Raw genomic sequence first — 15,821 nt, forward strand, 5'->3', positions numbered from 1 at the left:
TTAGTTCAGTTTGGCATTGATGTTATCTTTGTTTGATTACCAGAAGTAAAATAACAACCAAAGAGTCAGTTACTTACACTTCTTAAATCCTGGTTTCATCCGATGGGGTCCAGGATGATCAAAACTTTAAAGAGAGACCAGAGTTAGAAACTATTAAAGCCTTTAAGATTATAATACAATTCAGAGTATTCTAATTACTGTAGTTTCTTGATCTGACGTTGCTCAGAAATCAGCTTAATTCCTGTTTCTCCTGGATTGTTGTAGCTCAGGTCCAGTTCAACCAGGTGGGACGGGTTGGACTTCAGCGCTGAGACCAGATGTTCACATCCTTTCTCTGTGATCAGGCAACCAGACAACCTGAGAAAATACAGAGGTTGATGCAACTGTTGGATTAATCTGCATAAAGCCTTAATACCAATATTGTGTAAAATGAAAGTAAACAAGATTACATCTTATATTTGTTTCACATTCAAGTTTTGACATTGAAGAATGAATTACATTATATTCCATTACAGCAGCATAGGAAACATATGTTTTACATCAATCTTACCTCAATATTTTGAGTTTGCAGCCAGGACTCGACAGTCCATCACACAGCATCTTCACACCTGAATCCTTCAGATCGTTGTTGCTCAGGTCCAGATCTTGCAGTGGTGAAAATGGGAACTTTAGGCCAAAGACCAGATGGTCAATCCACTCTACAGTCACTTTACAGTCTTTTAACCTACAAGGCGTATAGAGAAGTAAGACTTAATGTTGCTTAAATAGATATGGTCATAATCTAAAGCAGGGACAGTGCTACACATGGATCAATTTCTTCGTATATAACAGAACACCGTGTCATGTCATTCCTGTCATCTAAGAGCAGTAAACAGCCAACAGTTCAGATAAATTCACCAAAATTAGACAGGAACTAACAAAATGTTGTGCCTGTTGGAGAATCTCTGTTCTCCAAGGTCTCCACAGTGACCAGACCTTTGTGACCCAATGCTACAGGGTAGGAATCCGTAATCATGGACTACTGTCCTGCATGTTTTAGATGTGTCTCTATTCTAGCATGCCTGATTCAAATGACTGCATAATCTCTTCAGACCATGGAGTACAGTGAACCCTCGCTATATCACGGTTCACCTTTCACGTCTCGCTGCTTCACGGATTTGCATCGTGCATTGTGTTCTGCATTCTGATTGGCTAAACAGTCTCTCCGCTTCTTCTCTACCTGTGTGTCAACAACGTTGCGGTTTAATATGTACACATACGTAAAACAGCTTGCCAAATTTAACATAATCGATGGTGGCTTGTCGGTTTACAAGAATCTTTTTGCCCAGAAGAAAAAAGAGTAACAGCTACCGACAACTATGTTCTTCCCTCGAAAAAAACACACCTGCACTGCGGGCTTTAGAAGAAAAAAACGCTACAGAGCGGAGTCAGGATGCAGCGGCTCAGTCAGAAGAGCAGTGAAATACATGTGAGTCACTATTTCTGCTACTGTACTTTGTTTTGTTTTTTTTCATAATAATTTTTTATTTTCTCCCGTTCTAATCCAATAACTCAGGTCGCGGTGGGGCGGCGCTGATCTCCGCAATTCAGGCACGGGAATCCGCCTTCAGTTCGTATTAAAATTATTATTTTACAGTACAGTAGTTATTTGTAAAAAAAAAGTTTATACAGTACTTTTTATTTGTTAAACAAATGTTTGTGCCTGTAAAAAGGTTTTGTTCTTTGGTTTCAATGTATTATGGAGTATTTTATTGTATAATAATTGTAAAAAAATAAAGGTTCCTACTTCACGGATTTCGCCTATCGCGGGTTCTTTTTGGAACGTAACGCCACGAAAAACGAGGGTTCACTGTTCTTGAAGCAGCACTCTCATGCTGGCAAGATCTTATTAGATCCCTACAATCTTTGTAAGAACACTTTTATCCTTTGAACTAAACTCATTTATATTCCAAACATCTTAAAAATGATTATTTATTGTAAACAGAAAAATGAGACTCACACTGCCTTTTTACTGCTTCTCACTGCTGGAATGAGCCTCCTCCTGCCTTCATCTGTTGTGTTGTAACTCTTTAAATCCAACTCCTCAAGTTCATTCTTGGACACTTGCAACATGTAGGCCAGGGCCGAGCAGTGCAGGGGAGTCAACTCTTTTTTTGGACGGCCATCCATTTTAAGATATTCTTGAATCTCATCTTTGACTTTGTTATCTCTCATCTCAACCATGGCCTGGAAAATGTTGATGCAGCTATCTGGAGACAAGTTCTTTCTTCGGATTGATCTCAGGTAAGTCAAGACTTTCTTGTCTGTATCGTCGTTTGGGTCCACAGATGTCAACATTCCCTGAAGGGCTCTTCGGTTGGGTTCAACCATGAGGCCAAGGAGGAATCGCAAGAAAAAATCTAAATGACCATTCTTCTTCTGCAGGACTTTTTCAACTGTCTTCTTTGCAAGATCAACTAAAGCATGATCTTTGTCCTCCAAGTCAAGAAAGCTCCCAAGCTGTTTGGTTTGCTTGGTTACAAAACATTCATAGACAAAGAGAGCTGCAAAGAACTCTTGGAGAGTCAGATGCACAAAGAAGTGGATTTTTCTCTGGTAGAAGATTTCTTCTTCTCTAAGAACTGTGTTGCAAAACTCAGTGTAGATAGAAGCTTCTTGAGCGTCGATATTGCTGTCTCTCAGGTCTTCCTCATAAAAGACTAAATTATTTTCCAGAAGCTGGTTAAATGCCAGCTTCCCAAGTTTTAAAAGAAACTCTTTGTGTGTCTGTAGAAGCTTCCCTTTGTGTGGATTCTTCGTTTCATATTTTCTGCTTCTGCGTTTTGTTTGAACAAAAACAAACTGTGCCATCATCTCTGTCAGAGTCTGAGGGATTTCAATGTCTGGCTCTCCACCAAAGACCTCCTGGAATAAAACAGCAGAAATCCAACAGAAGATTGGAATCTGGCACATGATGTCAAGACTTTGTGAAGACTGGATATGTTGAGTTATTCTCCCAGCAAGACTCGGATCATCGCTGAATCTCCTTTTGAAATATTCCTCTTTCTGAGGATCTGTGAATCCTCTTATCTCTGTCACCATGTTGATGTGCTCTGCAGGGATCTGATTGGCTGCTGCTGGACGGGACGTTATCCAGATGTTTGCATCAGGAAGAAGGTTACCTTTGATGAGGTTTACGAGTAGGTTACCTACAGATGTTACATCCCTTAGAGATGACACTGTCTTCATGTCTGCAAAGTCCAGTGAATGTCTGCTTTCATCCAGACCATCAAGGATCACTATTATCTTCGCTTTGGCATAAGCCAAGGAATCTTTCAGAGGTTTTAGCGCTGGATGAAACTCTACCAGCAACTCATTGAGGCTTTTCTTTCTTGTAACCAGATTCAACTCTCGGAAATTAAGACAGAAAACAAAATCAACATCTTTGTTTGCTTTCTCTTCAGCCCAGTCGAGGATGAACTTCTGCACAGAAAAAGATTTTCCAATGCCCGCAATTCCCTTAGTTATGACTGTTCTGTTGGGGTTCTCCTGGTCCATCAAAGGTTTAAAGATATCAGTGAGGTTCACTGAGGAATCCGATGATGGCTGCTTTTGAAGACGGCCTTTTAGGTGTCCAAACTCATGTTTTTCAGAAAGATCTTTATTCTCACCAATGGTGATGTAGAGAATTGTGTAAATACTTTTCAGTGAAATTTGTTGGTCACCATTACCTTCACCTGTGACTGAAAATTTATTTTGCATTGCTTTTTGAAGGTTCTTCTTTAGTTTTAAAATGTCTTCCACTCCTGTGAAAATCAAACACACAGTAGTGAAGTCAAATATCATGTTATTAAATTAAGCTTTAACTCTCCCTTTGCTTGAAAAACATCTTAAGAACAGTACATTTAAGTTGTGATGAACTGTAAGAAGTGACAGAAATTTTTTTTTAATTACCATCTGTTCTTTTGGGTTTCTTTCCACATTTTGGACAACATGTATCCACTGTTGAAGGAGACTGGTGTGATTCTGAGACAGCGCAATCTCTGCAAAACCGGCATCCACAATACATTTGGATTTGGTCTGCTGAATCCTTGTTGCACTTTAAACACTGCAGTGGTTGGCTAAAACAGGACAAACAAAACATCAAAATTCCTGTTTTGGTATATGTCAGTCACAATAAGCCAAAAAAATCAATAGATATAGTTTAGGAGACAAGACAATATTATCATGTTGGTGTTGTTTGAGGACACAATTGTAAAAAAAAGGCAGGGAGAATTTTGTAAAAATTATTTTTTAATTAAAAAAAAGGGGAGTGAAGAAAACCTACAAGTGCAGAAGAAATGAACATAAAGGAAGGAAAACAGAAGGTGAAAAGGAAACTTGATAGAAGGTCCAATAAGCAGTGAGGGAAACTGAATATCTTAAAAGCTGCAGGGAAGACAGATGAGAACCAGGAGTGAACAATCAGGCAGATGAGGAGCAGCTGTATGAACCTGACAAGGGAAATGAGTTTACAAAAATGAGACAAACGGAGAAATGTTTTCACAAATCAAAGGTTCTGTAAGGAAGGTTGGGAAGTTTACTCAATGGTTGACTAACAGTAGGGTGATGCTTGTGCCAAAATAGTGAAATTTCCAATATCTGTTTTCACAAATAAAGAAATGGTTTAATAGATCACATATTGTGTTTAATAAATCACATATCAAAGCACAGCTTTCCAACAGAGGTTTGCCAGTTTACATACTTTGTTTATGTAAGGATTTAGGTTTCTGTGTTTTCAGTTAATTGAGTCTCTGTATTGTCCCGTCTGCCCATTGATTGTCCCTAACTGTCCCTCAGGTTCCCTGATTACCTCTTGTGTATTTAAACCCAACTCTGTCTATTGTTCCCTGTCTGATCCTTGTCGTATCTTGTCTTTGTCCCTCTTCTCCATTCATGTATTCTATCCAGTTGCTACCAGGACCTGAGCTCCTAGCTGTCTGCTCATCTGTGCTGCCTGGACTTTTGTACTCCTTGTTTATCATCATCATTAAATCATAATTTTTCACACCACAACCTGGGTCAATCCTCACCACCTCAAACCGCAAATAATGACAGTTTAGAAATCTTGTGTAAACTTTTTCAGAACAATGTTAAATGGTATAATTTACCTTGGAGGCGTTTCAAGAGCAAAAAAAGGCATTTCAGCCTTGGACCTATCGCTCTTCATGGACACATTGCTTGGAGTTGAAGGCCTGATTCTTCTCAACTGTGAACTACAAACAAAAAAAGTATTTTCATTAAAACTAATGTTAATTATGTTCTATGTTCATCATCCCAACAAAGAAATATAAATAAAGTTACAAATATACAAACTCTGTTTTGCATGAATCCACTTACCTCTGATGATTTACAGAAATACTGAAGCAATGTTTGCATTATTTCATACAGTTTTATAATTGACAGGTTTCAAGTCAGCAAATAGTTTTAACTGTAATAAAGAAAATACATTTTACAGTGTGCTATAGAAGCAAATCCCTCTAATAGGAAAAGCAACTTAGGATGTTTCTAAAGTAAATTCAGGTATTTCTTTTTTAAGCATGATAAAAAAAGAAGCAGATTTACCTTGAAGCTGGTTCATGACTAAAAAGCGGTGGATCAAACTTGGATGATTCGCTCTTCACCGACACAGAGCTGGCAACTGAAGATTCAGTTCTTAGCGGTGAACTACAAACAGATTTTTTTTTAAATCAAACTTTATTTCTATATTGCCACATCTCAACAGGAAAGGTAAATGCAGGGACTATTATATCTCCAGTTATATACAGATTTAATTAATCTTTTCCGAAATAAAAATCAAAGAAAAAAAATGAAAATACAACTCCAACATTTAAAATCATGACAAACCTCATAAGCCAACAAAAGCAAAAGGGCTAAAAGGATTTGTGTTAACAATTCTACAGTTTTTTAATGGTTGTATCGATTTTAAGAAGATTTTTAAGATTTTATAATCCTAGCTTTTGTTTGTGACTAAATAAATAGCTTTTTTGTTTGTTTTTATTGATCTTCTGATCTTAATATTTGACAGATAAACAGTTCAAAATGAGGCAAAAAGCAACAAACTAAATGGTTAATAATAGCATTACCTGTGTGGCGACTCATTGAGGGAGTCAGTCGACTCTGACCGCCGCCTCTTTTTCCTTTCAGCCATTTCTGCTGCAGCAGCTAAAATTAAGAAAAATAAAACATCCAAGCAAAATAAATCAGTTGTAGTTTTTATTTAGGTTCAATGATTTCATTTGTATTCAGAAGTCAAGCTGATGAGATCTAAGTTATAGACATTGATCCTCAAACATGTAGAACTATAAAACCATAAGATTAGTGTCAGCTGGTGCCCAGACGTTTCATCCTGGGTTTATTTAAATGGTTGTTTTTTTACATTTCATTGTTCACTGGTGATACTAACAAAAAGGAAAGATGCACATGTTTAAATATTGACATAACATGCTATGTGATATTTTTTATTCATGTTAAAAGTTTTTGCTGTTATTTAAGAGGAACTACAAGCTGCTAACAAGCTTATAGTTAGCTAGTCAGCAGCTTGAAAATTCACATTTTCTTATTTTAAAAATAAAACTAAGCATCAGCTAAGGCAAAGTAAAAGTAAAAGGAAATCTTGCAGGTGCATGTGTAATAAAATGCCATTACCTATTTAAACAATCATTTTTGGTGTTAAATCTACTGTATTATTTTCTGAAAATATCAGAGTAAGTGAGTTTAATGTCATAGCAAACTTTAGTGTTAAACTGAGCGCACGACGGAAATTACGTCGCGGAGCTTTTTTGTATTCACCACGCAGCTGAAGAAACAATGCATCTTGTTATTTATGGATGGATGAAACGTGTTATTATACGTATTATTTTTATATTAACGGCTTGCCATATAACTCATAAGCAGCGCTCAGACCACGAGTAAACAAAAGAGCTCCGTGTATTAAAGTTCAGCCTCCTCACTGTATTTAATCAGATAAGTGAACAAAGTGTTAAAATGACATTATTCCAGAAAATAACCTAACAGATGTTTAAAAGTTAAAAATCCATGATCCATTTTAAAATGCATTTAAAATGCATCATTAAAACCTAATGATGCTGGAGCAACATTTCAAAATGTTGCTCCAGTTTCCGCTCATTTTTCACCGTTTTTGATTATGAATACGTAAAAAATCTAAACAAAACAAAAAGTAAAATAATAAATAAATAAATAATAATTTTAAAAAACATATTGAGACGCGCGTTTGAAAATCAATATGGCAGCTGAACGAAAATACAACTTCAAAACAGTTTCGGGTTTGATTCTGTTCAGTACCAGCAGAAGTCTTTGTGTAAAGTCCAGTTTTAGTATCTGCGCAGTTAAAACAAAATGTCTGCTGCAGAGCAGACAACAACATGTGAGAACATATCCGAGTCCGACATGAGCAACAAGAACAAAACATGCAGAAACTCACATTCAGGTTCCTCGGGTTACCTTTCATCCACCTTTGGACTGTGATTGTCCTCGGAACCAGTCCGAACCAGCTCGGCTTTATTGCGACGCTTCGGAAAGAACCTGCAATATTGTCCGCGTCTGCTTTTATCTTTTACTTCCGGTTTCGTCAGAGCAGAACTGAGTCATATTGAAGTCATAACAACATATTATTAACACAGACGATGTGAATTTTTATGTTCCCTGATGTAAATATGCAGAAACGGATTCATGGTTCGTCCAAAATGACAGTTTGTAGACATGAAGGCAAAAGTTAATGAAGTTAATCAGGAAGTGAATTTGTGTATTTGCAGATTTTCTGCTAAGCTTTTGTAATAAAAGCTATTAATAATAGACAGATTATGTGCTGCAGGGCTTATTCTGCGCTAAGCAGGGGATTTTTCTGTTTTCTGTCGCTTTCTATTTGATTACAGAAAAAATAATTTCCTCTAAAGTTCACAGATCATGAAGGTTAAAATTGAGTTAAAACTGCAAGCTAAAAACTACAGGAAAAAAAATTGTTTGATTTTTCGATGAGGGTTCTGTTCATAAAAGAATAATCACGAATAAGTAAATATTTGCGAGATAATAACAGGACTTTTCATGAAACAACTGTTTTTCTTTCATAATATGATCATCTGCAGGCAGATTAAAGTCTTGCTATTTTTTTACTAGGAAGATTTGTTTTATTCCATTTCTCACATTGGCAATTTAATTTAGGTTTTTTTATGTATTGTTTTATATAATTTTAAAACAATTATTTCTCCACTAGATGCCACTAGATGGCAGCCTGACTGCAGGAATAGAAGTTTATTTATTTAACAACTTAGATCCATAATCTAAAGTCAGAGTCAGAGGTGAACAGAATAAAAGTACTTCAACATATTTTTACTCAATTAAGAGTAAAAATTATTTGGTAAAAGTCAACTCAAGTACTGAGTAACTGATCAAATTATCAATCATTTAATATTTAAAAATTATATAATCAGATGTACCAAAATATAAAGTTATATGTAAATGTTAGTATTTTAAGGACAAAAATGACAATAGTTCATATAACTAACAAAAAAATAAAATCAGGCAAAAGAAAATTTTTACAAATCAGTTTCTTTCAATAAAAAAACTTTTGAAACTTTAATAAAAGCTGCAGGTGTTTCTGTGTCTGGTGAGTTTTTGATTAAAACGTTTTTTCATTCAGTGGGTAGAAAATCCAGAAATTTAGTAGAAATACTTTGTAATAAAATTACTCAAGTAAAAAACACAGTGAAAATAAATTTTTCACTGTAAAAAATAATTATTTTTTTTTACAATGTAAAAAAAAACAAAAATTTTCATAAAAGTTACTCAGGTAAATGTAAATAGTTCCTACAAAACTGGTGGGAATGTTTGAAAATATTAGAGCATAGTAGACGGTGGAGCCTTTTAATGATAGAACCAGTTTGTGTTAATTCAGGTGTTTTTATGTTTTTATTTGAGTTGGAACAAACAGTTAAAACTTTCTGAAGGACTTCAACATTATGAAGCACAAACCTGAAACGACACGCGGCTTCCCTCCTCCAACCATCACACATTTATCAAAACTACAGCAAAATACAGATTATAAACATTTACATCTTCACCTCAAAATAATACCAGCTTCTGAACAAACATGGCTTTGACCTCAGAGTGGATTCGCTCTGTTTCAGTTTTCTATCATAGATTTAGAGATTAATCTCTGTTATTGTCCGGGCTGCGGAGGCGTGCCGTCGCTGTCGTCCTCCCAGGACGAAGCCGTGAAACCTGCCGGGGCGGAGATGGAGTGAGGGGCGGTGGTGTGGCCCAGGCCCTGGTACCGCCCCACTGAAGATGGGGAGGAGGGCATGGAGGTCGCCGCGGCAACGACGGGATCCTGGGAGGTGGAGTTCAGCAGGCCGGTGTGCTCAGTGTGCTCGGGTCGAGCCGCTGCGCCGAAGTACATCTTGTTGGGACGACCCAGGAAAGTACGACCTGAAGGCAGTGAAACATTATCATCATTAATTTCATTGGTAGATAATTTCACTTATACATTTGTTTCTGTTTCTGAAATGAAGAAACGCCGATAACATGGAGAGTATCAAAAGGGACTTTTAGGTTCTGGAAAAGATAAAAAGCTGTGCTATGTAGTGATGTTATATTTTATGTGAAAAATAAATGGAGACAAATGAAATCTGCTAACGATGCTCACCAACATGGCGGACCTGCTCAGTTACATCAGCTCTGATGTCTGAGAAATCCCACATGGCCAAAAAGCTGTCGAAGCACGAACCCTCCTCTGCTTCCTGCAGGAAAACAGAAAGAAACGGATGGATGGATGGATGGATGGATGGATGGATGGATGGATGGATGGATGGATGGATGGATGGATGGATGGATGGATGGACGGACGGACAGATGGATGGTTACCTGGACGTAGGGTTTGTAGGTGAAGGTGTAGTGGTGAGCGATAGCAGCAAGGAACATTTCTATGCAGATGATAAAATCCTGTGAAATCAATCAGACAATAAATCAATAAATTAGTTTTAGAGATTAAAAAATTGTAGCTTTGTGAAAAAACTCACATTTTTTGATAAAAAGTTTTTGCGATAGGATGCAGTGATTTTTTTTTGTTGAAATTAAATTAGTGAATTTCACAAAACTGCAACAAAAAAAAGTTTTTTTCTCATCACATCTGATCAGTCATGTGATCAACAACCAGATGTTACTACTGGCGGAAACAACAAAGAAGACGACAAGAAGTGGTTGGAAAATGATGGCACTGAATGTTTTTTAATAACTTCCAGCATGAACAAACTTATTCATGTGTGATTTTAATTGCATTTCTTATTTAATGGAAACATCACAAGTGTGAAATTGTTGAGGTTTTTTTTGACATTAGCTGAATATCAACAACATTTTGTGCACATTTGTAATGGAAACCCAGCAAGTCTTAAAAAAAGTCTTAAAATATGTCCTGACCTGCAGTCCAGTGGCTACGGCCTCCACGCTGTCCCAGTCCCAGGTGTGTTTGTCAGAAATCACTCCCACTTTCACCAGGAACGCTATAAAAACCGCCTGCCTGCAGGGAAACCAGCAGCTCTCACCGTTTGATCTAAAACAGAACGAGACACTAATGGACTCCGGCCTCCAGCCTTACCAGAACGAGACAAACACCACCAGTTTGACGCAGAGGAACTTCCCCACAGGCCTGATGGGAGTCAGCTCGTCTCTGAGGGCTTTGTACAGCAGAACCAGGCAGTACATGGCGAACTGGACCCACAGAGACATGAACCAGAGAGGAGAACAACTGGACCAACGTTTACGGATCATGTTTTCATTTTTATCTGTCTGTGTTGTGTTGATGTTTGTTTACCAGCTGGGAAATGTTGTTGACTATAACCAGGTAGGACCAGGCGTTTCTGAAGCTGAAGTTGGCTTCATCATAAACGCCACAGAGCTGGCAGATGCTGCAGAAACAAAAAGATCCACTCAGCATCAAAAATACTCTGACGAGCTGAAAACTGCAGCTAAAAATATCACAACTGGAATGAAAATGAGAAGTACAGCAACTAAAGCTTAAAATAACTTTAAAAGTGACCTGCTATGCTTCTTTGAACAGATCAGAATAGAGTTATGGCCTATTCAAAACATGTTCATTACATTTTTCCCACAAAATCATTCTTAGATAATTGAGGTTTAGTCTAGTCAGTTCTGCCTATTTAGTTGTTTTAGGGCCTCTGTCACTTTAAATCTAAATAAGCTCAACTTAAACTCAACGTCTTCAGTCACACGTGAAAATAACTGCAAACAGACATACAACCGTACATCTTTGAAAAGCAGAAGTGGAGCCTCCTGCACAGCCAACAAGAATGCAGAGAGTGGTTTCCTGATGGTGAGTCAACAACAAAACGGTTGTATTTCCCAGCAGCCATTATACACCGTATAGAGCGGTAAAACCAGCTGACCAAACATGCTGGAGCTCAGTTTGGGGTTGCTAGGTAACAGGACTGGACTCGGCTGGGGTTGCAGTCTGACTTAACATTCTGGAGGTTTTTGAAACGGCTCATTTTCCAGACACCGAAAAACGTTAACTTACTGCCAAAATGTGACCAGGTGTTTTTTTTTTAAAGCAGTTGAGACAAAAATGGACGAATAAAAACGTTAAAAATGTTTAATTTTGTAAAACAAATCTCCTTTAAATAACCTTTAGAAAAACCAGAGAACTGCTGATTGAATGATTTATTATAATGTGCAGGAAGGAAAATACTTTTAAGAAGTAAGGAGACTTACAGCGCTATCACCGTGGTAACGGGTCGGACCACAGTGTACTGCAGGACTCCCAGTTTGCACCGGAACAGCAGCACCCTGTCAGAGAAAGAAATCAAACATAAAACCCTTCGTCTCCACCGGCTCACCACGCGGCGCGGCGCGGCGCGGCTTACTCTCCCATGGGCCACGGCGGGCAGCAGCAGAGCGGCGGCAGGTGCGGCTGCTGCTGCTGCACCTCCAGCATCAGCACCAGGCTCGGGTACTGGTTGCTCAGGAAGTTGAGCAGGAACACCAGGAAGTTGTAGATGACGAAGGCCTCGTAGCATTCCCTGCACGTGTCCACGTAGATGGCCAGGCTGGGGTAGCGCAGGGCCAGCCACTGGGCGCAGCGAGGAAGAGGAGAGAGGAAGGTCAGAATCACGTGAGGAATGGAGCTACAACCCTGCCACACTGTAAAACATTTGAGCTGCATTCAGTTGTGTTTACTATTTTCTACTCTTTAAGTCAAACAGGTTTTAGATTTTGAACCTAAATGTGAGAGTTTGTTAAAGATAAACTAATTTATTAATTTTGTCAAACCTCTAACGATTTAATAAACTAGAGTTTTTAGGTTAACACTTTAAAAAACTGAAAGAAGAAAAAGACGGGAGTGGGAACTATTTCCCAGAATGCTTAGCGGCGTGTTTTAGTGCGTTACATTGATCTGTTTTATTTTTATGTCCTGTTCTCACTAAATGTTGTTGAGCTGAATTCATTGTGATTAATAAAAATTATTCTCAGATCAGAAATTTTGTTCATGTGATTTGAAACAAGAATTTAAATTATTCTAAAGTAAAATATGTAGTTATTTTAACTTCATATTATGAGTAAAATAATAGAGAAATGTGGCTCTTTAACCAGGTGAGGACAGTTTCTTCTTGTATATTGTGGAATAATTATTTGGTTTAAATTGCAGCTTTAAGTTAAAACTCACAATTGAACATTAATGAAGTTAAAAAACAATGTTTAGACAACTTGTCTCTTGTTAAATCAACTTCCGGAACTTTAACTTCTGAGTTTAAACTAAAACTATTTTCTTGTCGACTTAAGTTGCATTTTCATGGCAGCAGGTGGAAGTTCAAGTTAAATCACCTTTAAATGTTTTACAGTGTCTCATTATGGTCTCATTATTGACTCACGCTGTCCAGACTGTAGATGGGCACCATCCACAGGATCCTGCAAACAACCCAGAAGATTTAAGTGTTTCTGTCAGCTCTGAATTTTCATGCACTTTATTTTTCTTTCTGTGGAAAATCTGAAAGTTTCAGAAACTTCCTGCATGTCGTTATTATCTGCGTTTTCTTCCCTAAAACTGTCAATTTTTGATTATTTCTCTTTTGGATCAAAGTCCATGAAAATAATTTACCAACACAAATTACAACATGTAGTTAAAATTACATATAAATTTGAATGTGCATCCTGATTGGTGTCGTTTGTCAGATTAAAAGTGTCTTTTTAAAAAATTAACAACTATTAAGCATATAATCAATATTTTTATGGGTCTGATGTAATATTCTAATTTTAAATTTCATGTTTTCATGAACTGTAAGCAGAAACTCATCATAACTAAGAGATAAAATGTGATATATTTACACTTTTATTCAAACCACAACTAGATAAATATGGCTGCTCCTCTCTAACATGCAGTCACAACTGAAATTTGAATCATTGCCAAAGTTTTTCTGCTTTTATTCATCACTAAAAAGTTTAGCTGGTTGTAACTTGATGGATGAACCTAAAGAAAAAAATCAGATTTCTGAAGGGGCCTGCCCCCCATGAGCCCACCCCTGAATCCGCCCATGCTTCAAAAACGTTGCTGCTTTCTGTAGCAGAAAATATATGTTGTTTTCATTCATCTGTAAACAACTGAGTCATCAAAAGCTTATTTGAAATAAAAGGTTGATTTAATTTTTGCAGGGGTCAGTGCCCCCCATGAGCCCACCCCTGAATCCGCCCATGCTCCCCTCTTATTGTCTTATTTTTCCTCCACTGCAGCACAAATATCTAAAAAATTGTCAGATTTTTTAGGTTTAGAAAGTTTTTCTGATTCAGTTAGCTAAGAATCTTGGAGTTAGAACTTTTTGAATCGTGTTGATCGTGTTTATTTTCCACCTGATGATGGGTTTCTGCAGCTCCGGCTGGGTGTAGTGCACCATGTGCTGCAGGATCCCCCACAGGGAAACGGGGATTGTGAGGAACACGAAGACTCCGGCTATGAACCAGGCTTTGCTGTGAGTCCCGACCTGCGCAGACAGAGCAGAACCTCTTTGGGTCAAGACGTTTGGACCGGATGAGGCTCAGACCGGAGTCCAGGTGAGTCAGCAGGAGGTCACCTTGTCCTTCAGGAGCTCCCAGACGCACAGCGGCACCACGGCCACCAGCAGGAGGGCGTACAGAACCAGAACCAGCGGACGGATCCACCTCCTCCACTCTGCACAGGTACACGGCATGACGGCTGCTTTTCCCTGAGCGAGGACTTACAGGCTCATCCTAAACCTTAAAGACAAAAACAGACCTTTAGAGCTGGACTGTAATTTAACTTAATTAGAAATTATTATTATTATTATAATGTACGAGATTATTGTTGTAATTATGTACACCTAAACTTACAAAAATAGATACAACAACAACGGTCAGATATATTTATTTAAGGTTGTTTCTGTTTACTTTTGAACTTGTTTTGTTTTCTGCAATTAAAAATGGCATAATTCGAATTAAATTGAGTCAAAACAAGATCCAAAGTTAAAAGAAAATATTTTCATAAAGCCTGGAGGTTAGGCTACAAGAGTCTGGCTAAATTACAACAGAGAAATAAGGGATGGATTCACATTTCAGTAAAAGAGTTTAGCAGCAGAACTAAAATAAAGTCAAGTTTTTCTTGTTATTAAAATATTCCAGGATGAGTCCAAAACCCCACATTTCTGGAATTTACATAAATGACACAAAATCTGCATATAGGTTAATAAATTAAAGTAAAAGTAATTTAAGTAAAAGTCTGCAGCCACTTAACACAAGTCAAGTTTTATGTGTTATTTAAACATTTCAGTATGAATATAAAACCATAAATTTGTGGGACGTTCATGTTAAAATCATCTGCATCCAGTAGATTAATGAATCACCACTCAAATTATGTTTGAATAAGTTTTTAATATTAAGCTAAATATCCCAGAATAGAAGGTTTAGTTTCTGAACTGAATGAAATTTATCCAATGTTGAGTTTTTTTGTTTTTTTTTCATATTCAACCACAACCAAACCGTTGGTGAGTTTTTTGCAGCTTTTTAAATCTCAATCTTCATTCAGTCGGATGAAACTGTTAGGAAATATTAGAAAAAATAAAACTGGATTGAGACTTTTGGGTCGCAGCGTCTCTAAAAATGGTTGTTTTTCTCTGGCGCCACGTTGGATCCTTTGGACCATCAGTCATAAACCAACGTAACCGTTTCTAACGTTTCCCATTTCTGACGTCATATTTCAGCCATTAGCATTAAAAACGTGTTTGGTTTTGACTAAAATGAAAACATTGATCATTTTAAACAGGTCAAAGCTTGGAGATGTTGGTGCAGCTGAAGGTGTTTACTTGCAGTGACGCTCGGCCTGTTTCCACCCTCAGTCCTGTCTCTGTTTCTAGGCAACGCATCCCCCCTCCATCCGAAACCGCTAAACCGCTAAACCGCCGCTCGGCAGTCCGTCAATCAGCCCCGCTCTGATCAGTGATCGATTAATCCACACAACAGGCCGTCGGGTCCGCAGGCGCCGCTCGGCAGCTGTGCCCCGCCGATCCGCTCCTGTCTGCCGCCTTTACGGCCCGACGTCACCGGAGGAAGCAGCGGCAGCTCCGGTCTGCCCGTCGGTCACATGGTGGGTGGAGGACGGGAACAGGCTGCGCTGTTAGCGGGCTAATCAGGTTAAAGGAGCCGGAGACCCGTTCAGGGACCTCCAGAAGAAAAATAAACCTGGAAAATATAAAATATTTTTGAAGAGTCTCAACCAAGTGTAAAAGTCACTACGTGTAAAAGAGCCCAGAAAGATGAGACCATGT

General features: G+C 38.0%; 3 protein-coding genes across 6 annotated transcripts in view; all 3 read right to left on the minus strand.

Moving 5' to 3' along the window:
- LOC114156871 (protein NLRC3-like) overlaps positions 1-7,626 on the minus strand; it is a 21,081-nt gene extending 13,455 nt beyond the window's left edge. For 2 of the 3 annotated variants that reach the window (XM_028037445.1, XM_028037444.1), the window contains exons 1-9: positions 7,463-7,619; positions 6,105-6,183; positions 5,584-5,685; positions 5,130-5,234; positions 3,934-4,100; positions 2,000-3,785; positions 551-724; positions 199-357; positions 78-124 (exon numbers count right to left, since the gene is read on the minus strand). In XM_028037445.1, coding sequence (XP_027893246.1) covers positions 78-124; positions 199-357; positions 551-724; positions 2,000-3,785; positions 3,934-4,100; positions 5,130-5,234; positions 5,584-5,685; positions 6,105-6,169 — 2,605 coding nt within the window. In that variant the 5' untranslated portion in view covers positions 6,170-6,183; positions 7,463-7,619. Of the gene's footprint in view, positions 1-77; positions 125-198; positions 358-550; positions 725-1,999; positions 3,786-3,933; positions 4,101-5,129; positions 5,235-5,583; positions 5,686-6,104; positions 6,184-7,462 lie in introns of all 3 variants that reach the window. The other variant, XM_028037446.1, reaches the window with a different exon arrangement.
- LOC114156967 (myelin-oligodendrocyte glycoprotein-like) overlaps positions 1-15,821 on the minus strand; it is a 1,059,483-nt gene that overhangs the window by 539,022 nt on the left and 504,640 nt on the right. The gene's annotated exons all lie outside the window — the stretch shown is intronic.
- LOC114156941 (transmembrane protein 184C-like) lies at positions 8,918-15,675 on the minus strand. Its single transcript, XM_028037571.1, has 12 exons — positions 15,360-15,675; positions 14,115-14,277; positions 13,894-14,024; positions 12,921-12,957; positions 11,916-12,121; positions 11,764-11,838; positions 10,847-10,940; positions 10,631-10,743; positions 10,453-10,552; positions 9,901-9,978; positions 9,683-9,776; positions 8,918-9,465 (listed from the first exon to the last, which is right to left on the minus strand). Exons 2-12 carry the CDS (start codon positions 14,229-14,231, stop codon positions 9,197-9,199), a joined length of 1,314 nt encoding a protein of 437 aa, XP_027893372.1. The 5' UTR covers positions 14,232-14,277; positions 15,360-15,675; the 3' UTR covers positions 8,918-9,196.

The sequence above is a fragment of the Xiphophorus couchianus genome, chromosome 14 (genome assembly GCF_001444195.1).
Source record: "Xiphophorus couchianus chromosome 14, X_couchianus-1.0, whole genome shotgun sequence".
In the NCBI taxonomy this organism is placed as follows: Eukaryota; Metazoa; Chordata; class Actinopteri; order Cyprinodontiformes; family Poeciliidae; genus Xiphophorus; species Xiphophorus couchianus.

Bases quoted from the DNA above. Each gene is read 5' to 3' on its own strand.
- LOC114156941 (XM_028037571.1), bottom strand. From the start codon at position 14,231: ATGCCGTGTACCTGTGCAGAGTGGAGGAGGTGGATCCGTCCGCTGGTT. The intron at 14,025-14,114 runs GTGACCTCCTGC...CTGTCTGCGCAG, and splicing joins GGGAGCTCCTGAAGGACAAG to GTCGGGACTCACAGCAAAGC. The intron at 11,839-11,915 runs GTAAGCCGCGCC...TTTCTCTGACAG, and splicing joins CCGCCGTGGCCCATGGGAGA to GGTGCTGCTGTTCCGGTGCA.